Raw genomic sequence first — 21,590 nt, 5'->3', positions numbered from 1 at the left:
TGTTCATAATATCAATAATTCTAGCTTATCACAGTGACAATGTTATCTGATTTCAGCAGTCCCGCGTAACATTTTCATTAGCGATACATAGTTTAGAATCGCTAAATATTTGGCCAGATCATTGTACTGTATTTATTATTTACTAAAGTATCTATAATAAAAGACTACGAAAAAGTTATTATTCGTAGACTTTTATTGTATTGACTGGAAATATTTTTATATTGATAAAAATTTATGACTTTCGTATAAACCCCGTATAATATGTAGGTTGTTATTTACTTTGCCAACAACCTTGAATAATCTAGCATCATAATTTGTATCTTCAATAATACTTAAACATTTTTAATAACATTAAAATTTAAAATCAATAGCTGTACCATAAAAGTGGCATCTTATCTTTGATTACCATCAGTACTTGTTCACACCATCGCATCATCAGACAGCTGTTGATGAGCTTATCGCATTATCAATTACTGATAAAGTCGCTAAATCGTTGGCCCGGATAGCTCAGTCGGTAGAGCATCAGACTTTTAATCTGAGGGTCCAGGGTTCAAGTCCCTGTTCGGGCGTCATTCTTTTGTCTCATATTTTCACAAAAATACATGAAATTAATGTCAAATATTTAACTTTAATATGATGCAAAATCGTTTTGCAAATAATTTTTTACGTCAAAGAAATTAATAAATTATAGTTTATATCGTATTCGGGTTTGATCGTTGGCGAAGAAATATTGTTAAGAACTTTTAAAATTGAAAGTTTTAAGAGATATTTTGAACAACCGATGAATAATTATCAATCACTATTCAAAAATATTTTATCATTTCTGTATTAAACAGCTAAAATACAAATAATATTTCAATAGTATATTTTGGGCGGTTTTTAAATAATTAATGCTGTTTTGTCAAGTATACGTGTAATCGCCAATTTTATAATAGTGATTAGTGATATTATATATTAGTTTTTATGAATACATTTATTCACGGTTTAACTTTAATAGCCACTTTTTTACCCTAAAAAGCAGAACTAAAGTAGCATATTATTTTGGACATGACTGTTTTATTTTGGTTATTGGTAAACAACTAAAATTTTCTTTCTATGTAGGTATTAGAACGTCATAAAAACACCATAAGTACCATGAATGGGCATGGCAAGTTACGTAGTAAGTATCTTGAGAGTTGTTCCTAATTCATCATTATATATAACTTAACTTTAAGTTAAGTAAGATCTTTATTGACCAAAAAAATTTGTTGCTTCATTATGATTCAATATAATAAACTTGACTTTATTTGATTGATCTCATTTCTTTTTTATCGGTTATTTTGTTGCGGAATATATTAAACTCGCCTAACCTTTTACTTTTTTAAAAGTTAATTTTTTTTAGAGTTTTATTCGATCTGTTGTTGATGTTTATGTATGATTATATAATTTCAAAGATTTTCGTAATATCTATCTAATTACCATATTATTTTGTTAAGAAAATTGCTCGTTTGTAAAATAATTAAGGTTGAAAATTAATTTTGCGAAATAAATTAATTGTTTACCTCTCCGATTCTTTTTTTCTCTTTCAGTCAGTCATAGCTATAGGTATACATAGATTATTTTAATTATTACAACAACAACAATAACAACAAAGTAGTATATACTTGATTATATTTAATTAATTATTATAGACGTAAAGAAGCTTGATCGCTGTACACTTAACGGTTTGAACGGCCGCACCATGTCTTATCAGGTTAGGTTAATTGTTAATCAGATGATGCGAGTAAATACCATGCGGCGTGCGCGGAGCACGAGTGCTCGAGTTTTTTTTACTCATTTCACGGCTTGCAGCCGTAAGTACATATGGAACGACCAAAGCTGATAAGATAGCAGACCGCTTCCAAGAGGACGATCTGCAACACCTGCAGCTGTTCACCTAGTACGGAAGGCTCGCGCTCAAGAAGTTTGGCAGCACGCCCTTACACAGAGGTTGCAGTTCCTCCACAGACTAGAGCTATCCCTACGAGGCGGCCTACGATGCCGAAGGTGGCCACAAGATCTTGAAGAGGCGCCTCGAGATCTCGGACATGCAGTATCCGGAACTGCAGAATTTCAGGAAACGCATAGCCTCGTGCTTCTCGAATATCTCCTGCTTCCTCATGCCCCATCCAGGCTTGAGAATAGCCACCAATCCCAACTTTGACGGAAGGCTGTCCAATATCGAGAACGAGTTCAAGTCTGTCATGGGCATTATTTATATACTGTTGGTAGCATTTGTAATACACATGCGACATTCACAGATTTGATCTGAAAAACCGAGTGTGAGAATCAGTTTACATATGTGTTGGCAGAGACCAGTGTGAACCTGATTATTTTTTACTAAACTACTTATTATTATTTCTATTATTATTATAATAATAAAATAATAATAATATTATTATTTCTAGGTGGAGCTGAGTTCAAAACTCTTAAAGAAGCTGCCTGGGCTATAACCAATGCCACAAGTGGAGAAACAGCAGATCAGATTCGATACTTAGCAGATCAAAATTGTATTCTTCCATTATGCGAATTGTTAAAAGTAATGGACGCAACGATTATTCAAATGGCATTGAATGGTTTAGAAAATATTTCACGCCTTCGAGAACAAGATGCAGTCCATCACAATGGTGTTAATCCATACTGCGTTCTTATTGAACAATGTTTTTTCGGTAATCATTTCTTTCTTATTCTATTATTTTTTTGTTTGCAATTGTTTTCCTACAGAATATTAAAAATTAAGATTATTATTGATGATGCTGAAATCTTTAATATTTTTGCAGGCCTAGATAAAATAGAATTTTTACAATCTCATCAAAATTTCGAAATTTACTTGAAAGCCTTCGACATCATTGAGCGTTACTTTGGCTCGGAAGAGGAGGAATCAAAAATTGCTCCATCAGTTGATTCTCATGGACAACAGTTTCAATTTCCCACTGTAGATATCGTGAGTGGGCTGTACAGCAAATAAAGTTTTAGACATTCTGTATATACTGCATATTTTGTTTCCTACATGTAAGATCATAAATAAAGATATGCTATGATAAAGTCACTCGTTGTATATTACCTAGTTAAATTTTTTTCTCTTGCAGGGTATAACTTCTCACGTTGAATATATTTATTAATACAAAAAGAAACAAGAAATTAGTACAAGTATGACAGCGTAGTCAGATGTCAGTGAAGCGTTCGACTGGACAACTGCTCGCTTGCTCGATTCGGACAGAACTAACTGCTATCCTCCGCTGAGGGTATTGTAATACCTCGGTGACGCGGTCCTACGGCTAATCGCAAAAGGGACGCTGCCGATATTCAGGTACGTGACGACGAGGTCGAAGCGTGAGCGGACGGACCCTTCTTAATATTCCCCGCCGCCCACATGTGTATCATAAAAAGCGCGCACTCAGCGAAGTGTGCGCTCCTTCTTAATCCCTAATTGCCGTGTTTGTCGCACGTATTTTTCGTAAGCAAACAAACCACGTCTCCGAGAAGCTTATCATTATAAAACGAGCTGATGCGCTGCCGAGTTCGGCGACGGACTCGGCACGGCGTCTGTTCTTGGGTTTTCCCAGCTACAATAAAATAAGAACTGAATAATATTTCAAAATACTAAAACTAAGTTTTGACAAAAACTGCAACAATAAGCCAACGAGTTCTCATTGTCACTTTAAAATGACTTTTTGAAATTAATAACAGGTTTCAGGCACTTGAAGAAGCAAACACATCGCCGGAGGGGAATGACGAACCGAATAGCTTATGGGGGGACATCGAATAAACGGTAAAAGAGGCCGCGAACAAAGTACTGGGTAAAAAGAAAAAGCCAACGAGCAAACCATGGTTTGACGAAGAGTGCGAACTCTGGTTTGAAAGGCGCAAAAAGGCTAAATTAGATAGCTTACAAAATAAAAGCGATAGGACCGTAGAAGAGTATTCTAACGTAAGGAAACAGACGAGCGCGATCTACAGAAATAAGAAGCGGGAGTATCAAAAGAATCTTATTAGGAGAATAGAAACTAACAGTAAGGAAAATAACCCCCGCGAAATGTACAGAGGGATTAACGCCATCAGAAAGGGTTTTAGGAGTAGAGCGCAATTGATGAAGGACGAAAACGGGGACCTCGTAACAAATGACAACGAATTACTGCGCTGTGGAAAAATTATTTTGATAAATTATTAAACGTGCACGAAAATAGCGAAGAATTAGGGGACGAAATTCACACTGCTGAACCCCACGTGGAGGAACCGAGCTACCAAGAAGTAGAGGTCGCGATTAAAAAACTAAAAAACAACAAAGCTTCGGGAAATGACTCTATACTAGCTGAGTTACTCAAATATGGGGGCGTCGAGCTCACTTTCAAAATCTATAAACTAGTATGTGCCATCTGGAAAAATGAAACAATACCCGAAAATTGGAAGGAATCTATCATTATACCGATTTTTAAAAAGGGGGAAGATATAGTAGGAGATTATCAGTGCGGATTTCGGTGCAACAGATCAACGAGCGATCAAATGTTTACCATAAGACAGTTGTTAGAGAAAGAGTGGGAATTTTGCGAAACCATACACCAACTATTTATAGATTTTAAAAAAGCGTACGACTCTATTAAGCGAAGCAATTGTATCAAATTCTAGTACTTCTCGGTGTACCGAAAAAACTCGTGAGATTAATTCAAATATGTCTGAACGGAAGCACGGGAAAGGTCTGAGTAGGCGGTAATGTATCAGAACCCTTCATGATACGCGATGGTTTAAAACAAGGGGATGTACTCTCTACGGTGCTGTTCAACTTAACGTTAGAGTATGCCGTTAGAAAAATGCAGGTTAGCCAGCTGGGCGCAACGCTTAATGAAACAACGCAGATACTAGGCTACGCAGATGATTTGGATATACTGGGGGATTGTAGGGAAACGGTAGTCATGTCGTAGTGGTAGTCAAGTTTCGTCCACCTCTACGGTTCCTTCTATCAGGTCCTGCAAAACAACATTTCATAATTATTAATAAAAAAGAAAAAGACCAAATATTAAATTATTATTAAATAATAAAGGAAAAAATACCTCCAGCTGCCTGTTATTGAGCTTGGTTCTGCTGCTGTGGTGCTTGTGGTTGATGTAGTGCTTGGTGCTGCTGTGTATCTTGGGGCTGCTGTGGTGCTTGCACCTGCCACTGTGCTTGGGGCTGCTGCAGTGCTTGTAGCGCCACGAAGGCGAGTTTGAGAAGCAGGGGCTGTTGCAGTGCTTGGTATTGCTTGCAGCTGCTGATGTACTCTAAGGCGAGCTCCTAGACCTGATGCGCGGACGTTCTCTGTTACGATTATTCATACCTTGCGGTTTCTGTCGAGGTGGCTGCTGCTACTGTTGCTGCTGCTGCTGCAGAATCCCTCGAAAGTATGCACCTAAACCATTTTGCTGCTGTCCATGGGGTTGCTGTTGCTACTGCTACTGCAGAAGCTCTCGAGGGCGAACATCTACAACGTTCTGCTGCTGCAGAAGCTCTTGACGGCGAGCACCTACACCATTACCAATAGCTAGCTGTGGTTGGGGCTGCTGGTAATAGTGAGCACTTTGATTATGTGCATTCTGATGCTGCGCACCTTGATCCTGTGTACCTTGATGTCCTCCTTCCTTGCCTTCTTCAGGCATCTCTACTTCAGGTCTGGCCATACTTGTTGCTGGTCTGGGTTATGCATATCTACTAAAAAAAATAGTTATAAGTATGTGCACATATTAGTGCAAGAGACAGCACCAGGACGCACATAGAGAGAAAGAGAAAATTTGAATTGTATCCCTACACAGAGAAAAAAAAGAGAGACGTAGCTAAATATTAGTGCAAGAGACAGCACCAGGACGTACACAGAGTCTCAATCGTATCCGGGCACAGAAAAAAAGAGAGAGACGGAGCTCAATCGAATGTCGTAAAACGTACAAAAACTAACCTGCTAAATTCGCCATTTCCCTCTCTATTTCTTCGTCTCTATCATGCCAGCTTGATCATCGACTTGATTTTAGGTCCAGCCTGATGTCCATTTTCCGGAAATCTGGACATGATAAGGGAGATGTTGGATGATATGCTCTTCTGGTGGTGCGATGAGGGCAGAGGGACTGGAAACGTGGAAGATGAGTGCATTTTTTGTTTGGTGTTCGCTCTTCTGGTGGTGTGATGAGGGACTGAATATGTGCTCGCCTGGTCTGGTGCGATCTGTGATTTCACTCGTAACATCTTCCTGTCGCTTCTCAATTCTTTCGACGTTCATTTTTTCACAATAAACAGAAGAAAATCTCACAAGGCACAGATTTTTTTTTTGAGTTTTGGAGTTTTTAAGTTACAACAGGGTAAGTACGCAGTTGATGAACACGTGTGGGGAGCTCCCTCGGCAGCCCTGCGTAGTCAGGAGTGGGGATGTCCGCCATGTTGGTTAGAGCGAGAGAGAGAGTACGTCCGAGCGCATGTCGCGGCCTGCGAGCCGCAGAACGGTTCAAACGCGTGAACTGGCAAGTCACACGAAGAACATAATAAAGCATTTCCCGAAGAGCTGGTGGTTATCATTACCCTCAGGCTCCGATCCTCGAGAGAGTAGGACTCTCACCAATCATCCTGACGTACGATCCTACACACGAAAGCCCGGTGGCGCCATCGTTTGGGCGATAGTGAACTAGTGTACATATGGATAAAATCGATAATCGAATCGAATATCACGCACGGTTCAACTATTGACTGACGAGTTTACGAAATAATTTTAAATCTTTCTAGCTGTTTTAAACGTTGTATTTTAATAGGTATTGTCGCCCTTTGCAAAAAGAGCGAGAGAGGGGTGTCTGCTAGGCGTCGCTGCTTTTTACGGATCGTATCGCTATGTATTGCAGTAGATCTATATAGATCAAGAGTCGAGTCAGCTGATCACACTGCAGAGCAGACAGAGTGCATCACGTTAGTTGGTCAGAGCTATCAGCTATGTACTTAGCTATCAAAGGCTTTACGTACCTACGCAGAGTGCGTAGGACGTAGATATGTAGAGCCTGTGATTTTATATTCCATTATTTTTATACCAGGATGAATTCGAAACAAGCAATGCACTCGGATCACACGCAGCTACTAATAAATTAGGAGCAGTTTACGTATCATTGCCTTGTTTTCCATCAAGTGTTTCATCTCAGCTGGACAACATTTTGTTAGTAGCATTGTTTTATTCAGATGATAGAAAATATTTTGGGAACTAGAGCATATTTAAAAATATTATAGCAGAGCTCAATCAAATAAGCGATACAGGTTTTGTTATAAACGTTGAAAACAAAACATATGTGCTTTATTTTCAATTAGTAAAAATTTTAGGCAATAATCAAGGGCTGAACCAAATACGAGAATTTAGTGGCAACTTTAGATATGGCAGACCTTGTAGAATTTGTAACTCGAGCATCGATGATATACGCATGCTAGTCAGAGTGGCCAAACTTCGGGAAGCTTGTGTCACCACCTATTGGTAGCAAAATCGTCACAAATCTCCACTTTGAATATACCTCTATTGACCTCTATTAATAGCAAATGATTGGTTTAAATGACGAACGACATAACTATTTTTCACAATAAATGTATTTTTTTTTTAATTAAAAACGTTCGTTTAACGAAATACAGGGATAATCTATATCCAAATCACTTAGTAGAGATTCTATTTCCATTTCTTCTCTCTGTTCTGAGACATCCCTTTCTACTGTTTCGTGCTGATCACTATACAATATTTTTTAATTAAAATCCATTAACATCTCGATATGGTACAAAATAGATGGTACAAAATTTTGGCAGCAGGTTTTATTGACATAAAAATGCATTTTAATTCTTAGTATGGCGTCTAATAATTTTATAAGCATTTTGTTACGGAATTTAGTTTTAACGCTGTTTATTACAGAAAAGACCCTTTCCACTATAGCATTACTTGACGGTAAACTCAATAGGGTAAGCGCAAAAAATGCAAGTTCACGGAAAATAGATTTCCCACCTGCATTTTGGAATGCATAAACTTTTGCCCAAAATTGGTGTGTATCAACGAGCTGTGTTTGTTTGAGAATTTCTGACCAATTTACATTTTGCAGTTTGTTTTATTGATTTTCTAGTAAACCGAATTCATTTACATTTGAAAATTCGTTCAGAAAGGGTAGGTTTTTGACTTCCGTTAATAAAGAAAGCCGTTTAATATCCATTCAAATAGTCTGACTACGAAATTGAAAGCGTAAACCGAAAGGATCCGAAGAAATCGAAAAAGCAGGAAATTTGGAGGTTATGCAAGCCTTTGGCCGATTTAACGGTACTAAATTTACGTATACACATCCAGGATGTATAGGGTAGTATTATAAATGTGGTAATGAATATACAGGTATCGATGCACGTGATAGCGACTGATGGCAAGTTAGCAATTTCATAAATATAAAATAATCCAATGATTTAAACTTAGAAAATGCTGAAGGTTATTATACAAAAAATATTTCTACAAAAACCGAAAGTTACCTGGTAAAATAATTACGATAGGGAAAAATAATACTTACCTTTTGCCCATAGTTCCTTTTCCCAATCAGAGTTATATTTATGATTCCTTTGTTTGTTATCCGAACTTTTGTCTTGTTTCTTTGGTTTGGATGACATTTTTAATTGCACACCCTTGTAAATACGTAGTTGTGCTATGGCTGATTGCACTAATAATAGTTCTCTGGCGATTGTACATAGTATGGCAACTAGAATGTATAATAATCTAGGTCAACTTTATGTTTGTATGCTTTCCATCTTTCCTTCTTAAGCTAGCGTTTATTAAAGTACTTATACCCCCTGATTTAAGAGTTTTTATACTTATATCACCGCATGTACATTTACATCGCAGGAGATCAGACTGTTAATAAGCAGGGCCTATTACATGACAAAAAAAGAAAAAATCGGAGAAAAACACGACAAAAAAATTATTATAATTTTTGACGTTTCAATAATTAAATTTCCTACATTTAATAGCGAGAAACTTATTTTCTACTCACGCTACACCGAATTTAAAAAAAAAAGAGTAAGATACGTGCATTTTTAGCCAAATTACGGCGTTTTTTTTCGAATTTGTTTGCCCTATTAAGCGCCTATTAAGGCCTTGGGGGCCTATGTCTTGCCATACATCTCGCACTCGTTGCTTGAGAACATTTATGATGATATTAAATAAAATTATTCCGATATGAATTGATCGGGAAAAGGAACGGGCGCACGTGTTTATAAACACCGCTCGTGCAGCCAAGAGTCAAGATCTTTCGAGCTCGCCGGGTTGGCGCACACGATGCGAGTCCAGTCTAAGCCATCAGAGAAAGAGAGGGAGTATTATATATTTAGAAAATTGGGCCAACGTGCTTGTTTGCGCCTACCGGAGAAAAGTTACTTACACGACGTGTAGATATACTCACCACTGTCAGTGGTAAAAGTGCAAATGAGAGGCTTATACAGAGATATCGATATCAGCTTACTTGAACTTGCAGCTGCAATTACTTGTGGCGCGCGCGGAAATAAGTGATCCTCTCTTAAAAAAGAGATGACCGGATGTTGTGAAGCCGTTAATAAAGCGATTTGATTGGTTGAAAAACAAATATCCGATCTGAATGTAGAAGCGCGCATTGAATTTAGTTAGTTAATTACATCTACGAGCTTGCATCTGACGTTATTCGTCAAAAGGTATAGAACATATGGTTTGGCTATAATAAATAAATTATTATAATCAATCTGTATCCCTGGTAGAAAATTGACCCTATTTTTGGGCAGAATTTCTGGCCAACGCGTGTTAAAATGAGGTTTATCTGAAATTACTGGAAATACTCTAAAATGAATTTCTGCCGCGAAGGCGAGTTTGAGAAGCAGACGAAGCCGCGGTGCCCGTAACACTATTTACTTCAATATTGGTGTTCGGATTTTTCATGATACAGAAGAAAATGCCTATCGTTACTGTCCGTGAGTTTTTTTAGCTTAACGGTATGTTTTCTGAGCTAAACTATGATTTCCAACAAAAATATTTGTAGAAAAGCCGTTTCGTTTCATAATAAGCGAGTTTATATATCACGAATGCTCAAAACAGTATCTCTACTTTTTTCTCCAGTGTGGTAGGACCGTGAAGTTGGCCGCCCAAGCTATTATGCGTAATACAGTTGGGTATCGCTAACGAATATAGACTTGGTATAGAAGAACGGTCACGGGTTAAATTGAAGGGACGAAAACTTGGGGGACAGGTATAGTGTGTTATAGGTCTCTCCTATGCAGTCTTGGGGGACAGCTATAGTGTAGTATAGGCTCTACGTCTATTTCAAAATGGGACCCCGGCGCCAATACTGACCGTCCTTCTATACCAAGTCTATATTCGTTGGTATCGCTTTCCCACAGATTTCTATAAGCTGCGCAGAGTAAATATGTTTACATTGTCTGCTTGAATTTAAGGTTATGTTTTTGAACAGCGGCTGCACTGTCGCTGTTCCCGACACAGTTAAGATATGTGGAGTGGTTATACCACCAAAAACCCAGCGCGCCACATTTGGGCGCGTCTGCTGCGTGCACGACGATCGTAGAGGATCGATCGGGGCCGCAAATTCTCTCCCCCGATTCTAAAATCGATATATAGAGAGGTGCGGGCATATAGCGTAGAGGCTATATGTGACCGTTCGACAACGGGTGTATGTATTTGTGTATGCATGTGTGTTTATATTTGTATGTGCGTATAAGTATGTATAATGAACATATGTACATGTGAAAGGCGTTGCGTATTTTTTAAAAAACAAAAGCGCGTTAAAAAAGAAAGCAAGATCGCAGACGAAGAGGACGTTTGAACGACCATTTTTTCCTGTTCATTCGCATTCAAGCTCTCACCGAGAACGGTTCTCATAATAAAATCTTCAAAAAGTATCTGTTTTGAGTTTCCTTGGGTGCAGCTACCCGTGTAGCATCTACAGTCGCCGCACAAAGTTTCTGAGTGTTCGTGCATACATGCAAATATCGTTTCGCGGTAGCCGGTCACGCTCGGTGTCTAGGTGCCAAGGGTCTTCGATGACGAGGCTGTCGAAATATATTGCGCGCTGTAGATTTTTGTATTCACGTATCAATATCTGCCATAAATGCGGGCCCGTGGTGTAGATGTGATGAACGATGTCAGGTTTGAACTGAGTCGAGACATTTGGAGCTAGAAGCTACCGAATGGATTCCGAGAACTGGAACTTAAATCTACGGATGAAAGCGACGTAACCGAGTCAACGAGACGACGGTTGCGAATGTCTACAGTTAAACCGTAATGAAATAAAATGTCTGCTCCTATAATCTCATGAGGCACGAACGCTATGACGAAATTCCACGCTATGGGAGGATTCAAACCTAAATCTAACAACAGGAACGTTTCACCGAATGTGTCTATCGTAGTGTCATTGGCCGCATAAAGCTTGCGAGAAGAGGGTTTCGAATTGATCTTGGAATTTGCTGAGAGAACGGAGATTTCTACTCCAGAATCAATGAGAAATCTACGCCCAGTTTTGAGATCTCGAAGGGTGAGACGTCTTTCTTTACATTTCTCAATAATTTTTTGTATTTGTTAAAGTTTCATAGTTTTTCTTAGTTTTAATTTCTGCCAGGGTAGTCATGTTTGTATGCATGCATGAATTATGTGTAAGGTTAGATTACCATTCCTAACATATTATCTTTTATTTTCCAAATTTGTTGTAAAAACCTTTTTTAAACGTCAAAAATTTTAAAATTGACTGATTTAAAGTAAATTTGATTATTAGGTTTATGACATAATACATACTTGTTCACGGACTGGTCTTATTGTAAGTGTACCTTTCTGCATATTTTATTTGTGTACATAAACATATAAAATTCTTATTTCAATATAAGGTAATATTTTATGTGTAAAAGTATGTATTATGAACAAAATGTGAGAGGCATACCAAGTTACGTAGTAAATATCTTTTGAGTTATTTGTAATTGATCAATATATTACTTAAGTTTAAATTACCAATCATTCGACTCAGACCTCAATTAAACATAATGATTTTTTTGTTTTCCGTATTATCAATAATAGTATATTATGACCTGTTACAATGCCGCTACCCTAAGCGGGTCTTGGGCGTTGTCGTCCAGATCGGACGGGTGGGTGCCTATCACCACTACACAGCGCGTCCTTAGGTTGCGGATAGAGGAACAGCCCCTGAGAAAAAGGTTAGCTGCGAATAAATTGAATAAGCAGCCGCGGACAGCCGATAGGAACAGGCGTGGGTGTGATGAGCCCACACTGTCGAACGCATTCATCTAGAAACAATACGCAAGCACCACAACAACAAAAACACTTCACATTATCTCTTATCTCTCAATCTATCTCTTTCATCACACATTACAAAAATGGGCAAAAATCCTGCTGCCGAGGAGGATGCGGGAGCGATGACAACTGCCCCGAAAGGGGATGTGTAGAATGATTCGTCAGCTGGTCTTACGCGGTAACGATGGCAGCGAAGGCGCGCTGCCTTGCAGGGGGGCGTTAGGATGCGAGAATGAAACCGTAGTGTGTCTGACGACGAATTGACACTGTCCTCGTCAAAGTCGGAAAGCTCTCATACTTAGTTCTAGAGAGGTATGGGGGTTATCACCTCTAGAACGATGGACTCACCTGCGATCGGAACAGGATCCGAAGCGCGCGGGTTTAACATAACATCATGGCTCAAAAAAATCAAATCCGAACCAAAAGGGACTTAGGGTCGGAACTTGGAATGTTCGCAGTCTATACAGAGCAGGTGCGTTTAAAGAACTCGTTAAGGAAGCTGATAGGTACAATCTAGATTTGGTAGCAATACAGGAATCGCGGTGGCCAGATGGCGGAGTACTAGCATCGGGTAACTTCACGTACCTGTATGGGGCCGGGAGTGGAGGATCTCTAGGCACCGGATTTCTCGTAAGCAAAAGCATCATACATTCGGTTAAAAGTTTCATATCCGTCAATGATAGGCTCTCGTACATTATTATCGAAGGGGAATGGTATAGATATGTATTTATTAATGTATACTGTCCTACGGAGGACAAAGAAGAAGAAGCTAAGGATCTCTATTATGAAACTTTAGAGCAGGTAATCGACCAGTTCGCGTCTTACGACACAAGAATAGTATTAGGCGATTTCAATGCTAAAATAGGTAGGGAGGAAATGTTTAGGCCTACTATAGGTAAGGAAAGCCTGCACGAAGCCAGCAATGATAACGGTATTAGGGTCATAAATTTCGCGGCGGCAAAAGATCTTATAATCAAAACTACGTGTTTTAAGCACAAGAACATACACAAGGCAACGTGGACATCGCCGGACGGGGCCACACAGAACCAAATTGATCATTTCTTCATTGAAAAAAGACGTCATACTAATGTTCTTGACGTAAGGGCTTACAGAGGGGCAGATAGTGACTCGGACCACTTCCTACTAGTAGCCAAATTAAGAGCTAGACTAGTAACGAATCAAAATAGTAAGCGACCAAACAAGGTAGAAAGCTTCGATATTGAGAAACTACGAGATAGAACAGAGCGAATTAGGTACCAGATAGAAATTAATAACGGGTTTCAGGCACTTGAAGAAGCAAACACATCGCCGGAGGGGAATGACGAACCGAATAGCTTATGGGTGGACATCGAAAAAACGGTAAAAGAGGCCGCGAACAAAGTACTGGGTAAAAAGAAAAAGCCAAAGAGCAAACCATGGTTTGACGAAGAGTGCGAACTCTGGTTTGAAAGGCGCAAAAAGGCTAAATTATATAGCTTACAAAATAGAAGCGATAGGACCGTAAAAGAGTATTCTAACGTAAGGAAACAGACGAGCGCGATCTACAGAAATAAGAAGCGGGAGTATCAAAAGAATCTTATTAGGAGAATAGAAACTAACAGTAAGGAAAATAACCCCCGCGAAATGTACAGAGGGATTAACGCCATCAGAAAGGGTTTTAGGAGTAGAGCGCAATTGATGAAGGACGAAAACGGGGACCTCGTAACAAATGACAACGAATTACTGCGCTGTGGAAAAATTATTTTGATAAATTATTAAACGTGCACGAAAATAGCGAAGAATTAGGGGACGAAATGCACACTGCTGAACCCCACGTGGAGGAACCGAGCTACCAAGAAGTAGAGGTCGCGATTAAAAAACTAAAAAACAACAAAGCTTCGGGAAATGACTATACTAGCTGAGTTACTCAAATATGGGGGCGTCGAGCTCACTTTCAAAATCTATAAACTAGTATGTGCCATCTGGAAAAATGAAACAATACCCGAAAATTGGAAGGAATCTATCATTATACCGATTTTTAAAAAGGGGGATAAGACAGACTGCAATAACTATAGGGGTATTTCACTTTTAGCAACGTGCTACAAAGTTCTGTCAAACGTAATACAAGCTAGACTCACTCCATTCGCGGAAGATATAGTAGGAGATTATCAGTGCGGATTTCGGCGCAACAGATCGACGAGCGATCAAATGTTTACCATAAGACAGTTGTTAGAGAAAAAGTGGGAATTTTGCGAAACCATACACCAACTATTTATAGATTTTAAAAAAGCGTACGACTCTATTAAGCGAAGCAATTGTATCAAATTCTAGTACTTCTCGGTGTACCGAAAAAACTCGTGAGATTAATTCAAATATGTCTGAACGGAAGCACGGGAAAGGTCTGAGTAGGCGGTAATGTATCAGAACCCTTCATGATACGTGATGGTTTAAAACAAGGGGATGTACTCTCTACGGTGCTGTTCAACTTAACGTTAGAGTATGCCGTTAGAAAAATGCAGGTTAGCCAGCTGGGCGCAACGCTTAATGGAACAACGCAGATACTAGGCTACGCAGATGATTTGGATATACTGGGGGATTGTAGGGAAACGGTAGCAAGAAACGCGGAAATCCTCATAAAAGCGGTGGAGTATACAGGGTTAGAAGTGAGTGAATCAAAAACAAAGTACATGATTATGGATAAGCTAGGCATCTGCAGAGGGGAGGAAGATCTCAGAGTTGGGAATTTTACTTTTGAAAAGGTTAGCGAATTCAGGTATCTGGGTACGACCATAAATGATAGAAACGAGATTAATGTCGAAATAAATAAGAGACTCCATTCGGGTAATGCTTGCTTCTACGCCGTGAGTAATTTACTTAAGTCGAGGCTGTTGTCTAAAAACGTTAAAATAAGAATATACAGGACAATAATACTGCCGGTGGTTCTGTACGGGTGCGAAACGTGGGCTCTCACTAAGCAGGCGGACAACCGTTTTAGGGTATTTGAAAATAAAGTCTAGCGAAAAATATACGGGCCGCAGAAAGATGAGGAAACCGGGGAATGGAGGAGACTACACAATGATGAGTTACACAATCTGTACGCGTCACCAAATATTAACAGAATAATAAAATCGCGCAGATTGGGATGGGCAGGGCACGTAGCGAGAATGGGAGACATTGATCATGAAGGGCAGGCCGATGGTAACGCGACCTCTAGGTAGACCTAGACGTAGATGGGAGGACAACGTAAAAGCGGATCTAGTAGAAATAGGACGGGTGGGTGTCGATCGGAGAGGTGCATCTTGGGTGGGGTTGACACAAGATAGGGCAGCGTGGAAGGCTTGCGTAGGTGAGGCGATGAACTTTCGAGTTCCAAATGCCATGTAAAAAAAAAAAAGTATATTATGACACTATTGTGGGAGATGGTTTTCTACCTTGCTCGAGGTTTTTCGCACGAGCGAAGCGAGTCTCATACGATTTTTTATAGCACGACAACCTCAAAATCGACAATAAAGTTGTCACTTTGAGGTTAGCTTTCTATAAAATAATATCATTGTAAACTTGACTTTTTACAATTGATCTCAGTTGTTTTTTAATCTGTAATTTCACTGTAAATAAAATTATTGACTTGCATGATGATACGCAAAACATCAAACGTGCCTAACCTTTTTACTTTGGTTAGACATAATATTTTGCGTAGACATAAATTACACGGACAATTGAGTCAATGAGGCCGAGATAACGCTAAATAAAGCTTTAATCTTCTCTTAATAAAAGCAGAGCGTGTTTCGATGGTTAATTTAGTCAGAGATTCAGTGCCAAAGACATCGCACCACAAAATGCGTTCGATTATAACGCTACTCCTTTTGACGGCAACAATAGCAGCCGCAGAAAAAGTCAGCTATGAAAACTATAAAGTTTTTTGAATGGTCATAAAGAAAGATAAAGAAGTGAAGTTTTTATAAGACCTTGTGGAATCTCGGGATGGCGTAAGCATACACCAGTGCAAAATTTTCTATATCCAAAATTAAAAAACAATTATTGATCACGCAGATGAGCTTTTGGTCTGGTCCAAGCGTTTCCATCCCAACCGACATCATGATAACTGCAAAAGCCCTAGATTACTTCATCGAGCTCATGAACGATTCGGGCATAAAGCACGAAAAGTTCGTTGATAACGTAGAAGCATTGATCGATCGACAAAAGGCTGACAAAGAGACGATCTTCGGCTGGAAGAGAGCTTCCATACCCTGGACGAAATCTACGATTGGCTCGACAACCTGCCGATGAAGTATTGCGAAAAGGTGGAAACCATCATCGGTGGTCACACTTACGAGGGACGAGACATCAAGGGTGTGAAGATTTCGCACAATTCAAACAAGCCGGGAATTTTCATCGAGGGTGGTATCCATGCTTGGGAATGGATTTTACCGGCCACGGTTACATTTTTAATCAATGAATTGCTCTCTAGCACTGAACCGACTGTTCACGAATTATCCGAATCTTACGACTGGTACATTTTCCCATCGATCAATCCCGATGGTTATGTTTACACTCATACCTCAGTAAGTATTTTTTATTACGAATAAGTATTATCCATGTTTAATTTATCTTTATCATATAGGATTGAATGTGGTCGAAAACTAGATCACAGTCTGCAGGATCAAGCTGTTTTGGCGCAGACCTTAACAGAAACTGGAATTACAAATGGATGCGTAAGTTTGCATTAAAAAAAAATAATTTTCTTCGTGCTTTTATTGATATTACGTTATCTGATTTCGTTTATAGAAGTCGGCGCTAGCAATGATTCGTGCGACCGAAGATATGCAGGAGCCGAACATTTTTCCGAAATCGAATCAAAGACCTTGTCCGAATATATGCTGTCAATTAAAGATTAATTATTGTGTTTCATAAGTTTCCATAGCTTTGCTCAACTTATCATGGTACCTTACGCCTACACCAAGGAGCATCTTGATAACTATAACGAAACGGTAATATTTAACCATAATATTTGCAGTTTTAGCATCTGTTCTGATAAAAACCTTTTTATTTTATTTAGTATTCGGTTGCCGTAAAGGCTGCGGAAGCAATATCTAAGAGATATGGTAGTAAATACACTCCTGGATCTTTGGCTGAAACCATGTGTAAGTTCAAGTGTAACTTTTGTCATGTTGTTGTATATTAAAATATACCCATATAATATTTTATGATAAAATTTAAATTTCAGATCCAGTTTCCGGGGTATCCGTGGATTGGGTAAAGGCAGTATTGAAATTGCCATTAGCTTTTGCTTATGAACTTCGCGATCGAGGTGACTTCGGAATGTTACTTCCGCCAGAGCAAATTATTCCGACTGGTCAAGAGGTGGTTGATTCTTTGATCGTTCTTTTTGAAGAAGGTAGAAAATTGGGATACTCTTAGTCGCAATACGTTTTTTGCATTTGTTTTTTCGATTAATAAAAATAATGACGGAATGTTTTTTATTGATTTTTGAAATATATATTACCATACTTTCCTTATTCGTTTACGTATGAACATTAAACGCTAATTTAGTAGCCATTACATTATTATGTCCTTCGTCATAAGACCATTGTGTAACGAAAATTAAGACGCTTTAATTGCTCCATCAAATATACACTCGTTGTATATTAATAAGTCGATTTCGAGCACCATTGCCATCTGTAATGTAGCAAAACACGCAGTGACACAGTGTTTCAGCTAAAATAGTACACGTGTCATTGCACGTAGGTAATGCGTCTGAAAAATCTTCAACCTCAACGATAGTAATATTATTATAATATTATATATAAATTCAAGAATCTAATAAAAAGTTATATTTCACTTATTGTATAAGGAAGATACACCACATATTACATTATTGATGATGAAAATTCAATAATTCTATCGACCGCATAAAAAAATTAGATCCTAACAATGATAAGCAAGTTCATCATCGCTGTATAGTATCATTTCAGTTTTTTTATGTGAATCACGCAATTTCATTGAGTTGGGCATAACTTTTTCCCGATAAATCCACGACTTGAATTACAATAGCATTCGTCCTCGTTGTAAAGTTTCGATTGCCAAGAAGCCAACTCTACGAATCGGCCTTCTCTAGTTTAAAAATTAAACACGCAATGCGTCAATGTACTTGAGATTCACGAGGCTTAAAAGTAAAATTCTACGGTAAAATTCATCAGTCTGTAGTTGCAGTTGTCACAAGCTTGATTGTTCTCCGAGACTTGGAAAAAGTAAGCAGCTCAGAATATATCATTCATGAAGATATTTATATAATCTTACCGATATTTCCTTTAAACAATCATATCATAAAAAGCAATATAAGTTGATTGCAATTACAAAAAAAATTTCAATTTTCGCACACAGAGGGTTATTGCGTTTACGATCAACGCCATAAACGCTCGTCCACGACGTATAAAATCGATGCATCGAGTTTGATCATCTTTCTTGCTCTGTCCCACGATGAATCGGTTACTCGTGCAGTTAGTGAGTGTTATCGTGACTATCAGTGCATCGGTCTTTGCAAGAGCTAATTTACCGTATCGCGATCTCTATGGGTTCACTGAAAAAAACGCACCGTTTTCAGACGCTTTGTTTCAACTGTCCATCGGTGCGATGAATTTCCTGTACGAAGGTGACCAAAATTTGAACAGTGAACTGGCAGACACTACCCCTAGAAACGACGAGGAGTACGATTTCATCGTCATCGGCGCCGGCAGTGCGGGGGCTACCATAGCTGCGAGGCTAAGCGAAATAGAAGACGTCACGGTCCTTCTGATCGAGGCTGGTCGTCAGGAAAATCTGCTGATGGATATACCGATCATCGTCAACTATCTCCAGCTCAGCAACGATCTGAATTGGAAGTATCAAACCGAACCGTCCGATGACTATTGCCGAGGTATGTCGGGTCGTAAGTGCAACTGGCCGAGAGGAAAAGTCATGGGAGGAAGCAGTGTTTTGAATTACCTTATCGCGACCAGAGGACATTCGTTGGATTACGATAACTGGGCTGCGATGGGCAACGAGGGATGGTCTTACAAGGACGTGTTGCCGTATTTCAAAAAACTCGAAAATATTGCAATAGAAAGACTGAGGATCAACGAAGAGATGCACAGCACCGATGGACCCGTTCACATTTCTCATCCACCTTATCACACGCCATTGGCAGAGGGCTTTCTCAAAGCAGGTATAGAACTGGGATACCCTGTGGTCGATTACAACGCTTACAATCAGAGCGTCGGATTTTCTTACATACAGAGCACCATGAAAAACGGCATGAGGATGAGCACGAACAGAGCTTATCTGTATCCCGCAAACAACAGGAAGAACCTGTTCGTAACGAAGCTGAGTCACGTCGACAGGATACTCATAAATTCCGAGACGAAAACGGCCTACGGTGTGGAGTTCACGAAATTGGGCAAGAAGATTCGCGCGATAGCCAGAAAAGAGATCATCTTATCCGCTGGTTCTGTCGGTTCGGCACAACTCTTGATGCTCTCTGGCATCGGCCCATCTGAACACTTGAAAGAAATGAAGATCGACGTCGTTCAAGATGCTCCGGTTGGAGAAAATCTCATGGATCATATTGCCTACGGTGGCCTGGTATTTTTGGTCGATCAACCTGTCGGTATCGTTACGGAGGACATGGTCAACTTCGCCAAGCCCTATTTAACCGATTATCTGATCAGGAAAACTGGCCCCTTCACTATTCCAGGTGGCTGCGAAGCCTTGGCTTTTATCGACGTGGATAAGCCAACGAAACTGGACGTGTTTCCGAACATTGAATTGCTGTTCATCGGAGCTTCGATCGTCTCGGACTCTGTGATCCACGAAAACATGGGCATCTCCAATGAGTACTGGAATAAAATGTACTCGAACATCTCGGGACACTACTCGTGGACTATTTTCCCGATGCTCATGCGGCCGAAAAGTCGAGGAAAAATTTTACTGCGAAGCAACGATTCCAACGAAAAACCAAAAATTTTCGCTGGCTATTTGCAAGATCCAGAAGACGTCAGGATAATGGTGAAAGGAATCAGATCAGCGAAAGAAGTCAGCCGAACGAGGGCTATGCGAAGATTCAAGTCGCAACTTCACGAAGTTCCTGTGCCCGGATGCGAAGATCGGCAGTACGATTCGGACGAATATTGGGAGTGCGCTTTGAGAACTTTTACTGTCACGATATACCATCATTCTGGGACTTGTAAAATGGCCCCGGATAACGATCCGACGGGTGTCATCAATCCAAGATTACAGGTGCGTTTTGGAAATCGAGTTGATTCGTGAAAGCTTGTGATCTATCGTGAAAACGATGACGATATTATTGTGGATTTAATACACATCATGAAATTAATGGCTTTACTCGTATATTTCTAGGTCAAAGGTATTCAAGGATTACGAGTAGCAGATGCTTCAATAATGCCTATGATCATTACCGGGCATACGAACATTCCAGTAATTATGATTGGGGAAAAACTTGCCGATATCATTAAAGAAGACTGGGGTTATAAGGTGGAGGTCTAACGTCAGTCAGTAGTATTGTATATATAAGTAAAAAAATAAAAAAATGTTTTATATATGTTTTTGTAAGAAAAAATAAATGTGCAATATATAAATATAAATAATAATATACGTCTTTTATCCGTTGAAAGAAATATTTTCTAACGTGAGACGAATTATAGACATCAATGCATTGAAAAATTAGTCACTTTAGCCAGCCCTTCCGGCCATTTAGAAATAGAAGACGTTTATATCTCTAAAAAAAAAACTTAACCAAAGTAAAAAGGTTAGGCACGTTTGATGTTTTGCGTATCATCATGCATGTCAATAATTTTGTTTACAGTGAAATTACAGATTAAAAAACAACAGATCAATTTTACAATCATATTATTTTATTTATAATACGGAAAACAAAAAATCATTATGTTTAATTGAGGTCTGAGTCGAATGATTGTTAATTTAAACTTAAGTAGCATATTGATAAATTCAAATAACTCAAAAGATATTTGCTACGTAACTTGCCATAAAATATTACCTTTTATTGAAATAAGAATTTTATATGTTTATGTACACAAATGAAATATGCGAAAGGTACACTTACAATAAGACCACTCCGTGAACAAGTATGTACCATGAACAAATTGTGAGGGGCATGGCAAGTTACGTAGTAAATATCTTTTGAGTTATTTGTAATTGATCAATATATTACTTAAGTTTAAATTACCAATCATTCCACTCGGACCTCAATTGAACATAATGATTTTTTGTTTTTCATATTATAAATAAAATA

At 39.0% G+C, this 21,590-nt stretch overlaps 3 protein-coding genes and 1 non-coding gene across 5 annotated transcripts; all 4 read left to right on the top strand.

The window, feature by feature from the left end:
• Window positions 1-496: 496 nt before the first annotated feature.
• Window positions 497-569, top strand: TRNAK-UUU. Its single transcript has one exon. It is a non-coding gene; the product is annotated as a tRNA-Lys (tRNA).
• A 1,240-nt stretch (window positions 570-1,809) lies between these two features.
• On the top strand, window positions 1,810-3,067 carry LOC107982027 (importin subunit alpha-5-like). Of its 2 annotated transcripts, none has more exons than XM_031923399.2 (3): window positions 1,810-2,300; window positions 2,427-2,687; window positions 2,799-3,067. In XM_031923399.2, exons 2-3 carry the CDS (start codon window positions 2,561-2,563, stop codon window positions 2,984-2,986), a joined length of 315 nt encoding a protein of 104 aa, XP_031779259.1. In that variant the 5' UTR covers window positions 1,810-2,300; window positions 2,427-2,560; the 3' UTR covers window positions 2,987-3,067. The 2 variants fall into 2 exon arrangements, with proteins under 2 accessions (XP_031779259.1, XP_031779260.1); XM_031923400.2 differs by having other exon boundaries at window positions 1,858-2,242.
• Window positions 3,068-16,381: 13,314 nt separating this feature from the next.
• LOC100679932 (zinc carboxypeptidase) lies at window positions 16,382-17,704 on the top strand. Its single transcript, XM_031923888.1, has 7 exons — window positions 16,382-16,440; window positions 16,500-16,852; window positions 16,931-16,998; window positions 17,072-17,109; window positions 17,208-17,274; window positions 17,343-17,427; window positions 17,511-17,704. Exons 1-7 carry the CDS (start codon window positions 16,382-16,384, stop codon window positions 17,702-17,704), a joined length of 864 nt encoding a protein of 287 aa, XP_031779748.1.
• A 470-nt stretch (window positions 17,705-18,174) lies between these two features.
• On the top strand, window positions 18,175-20,932 carry LOC100114872 (glucose dehydrogenase [FAD, quinone]-like). The gene is made up of 2 exons (XM_003427896.4): window positions 18,175-20,557; window positions 20,678-20,932. Exons 1-2 carry the CDS (start codon window positions 18,764-18,766, stop codon window positions 20,822-20,824), a joined length of 1,941 nt encoding a protein of 646 aa, XP_003427944.1. The 5' UTR covers window positions 18,175-18,763; the 3' UTR covers window positions 20,825-20,932.
• The last annotated feature ends 658 nt before the right edge of the window (window positions 20,933-21,590 follow it).

Source organism: Nasonia vitripennis, chromosome 2, assembly GCF_009193385.2.
Source record: "Nasonia vitripennis strain AsymCx chromosome 2, Nvit_psr_1.1, whole genome shotgun sequence".
Lineage (NCBI taxonomy): Eukaryota > Metazoa > Arthropoda > Insecta > Hymenoptera > Pteromalidae > Nasonia > Nasonia vitripennis.
The sequence above is the reverse complement of the archived record's forward strand: the minus strand, read 5'-3'. Positions and strand labels throughout refer to the sequence as shown.

What these genes read in the sequence shown, in the direction of transcription:
- LOC100679932 (XM_031923888.1), top strand. Translation starts at nt 16,382, where the DNA reads ATGATAACTGCAAAAGCCCTAGATTACTTCATCGAGCTCATGAACGAT. An exon ending in ATGAACGATTCGGGCATAAA is followed by an intron (nt 16,441 to 16,499) that starts GCACGAAAAGTT and finishes AGGCTGACAAAG; the next exon opens with AGACGATCTTCGGCTGGAAG. An exon ending in CTGGAATTACAAATGGATGC is followed by an intron (nt 16,999 to 17,071) that starts GTAAGTTTGCAT and finishes TTTCGTTTATAG; the next exon opens with AAGTCGGCGCTAGCAATGAT.
- LOC107982027 (XM_031923399.2), top strand. Translation starts at nt 2,561, where the DNA reads ATGGACGCAACGATTATTCAAATGGCATTGAATGGTTTAGAAAATATT. An exon ending in TATTGAACAATGTTTTTTCG is followed by an intron (nt 2,688 to 2,798) that starts GTAATCATTTCT and finishes ATATTTTTGCAG; the next exon opens with GCCTAGATAAAATAGAATTT.
- LOC100114872 (XM_003427896.4), top strand. Translation starts at nt 18,764, where the DNA reads ATGAATCGGTTACTCGTGCAGTTAGTGAGTGTTATCGTGACTATCAGT. An exon ending in TCATCAATCCAAGATTACAG is followed by an intron (nt 20,558 to 20,677) that starts GTGCGTTTTGGA and finishes GTATATTTCTAG; the next exon opens with GTCAAAGGTATTCAAGGATT.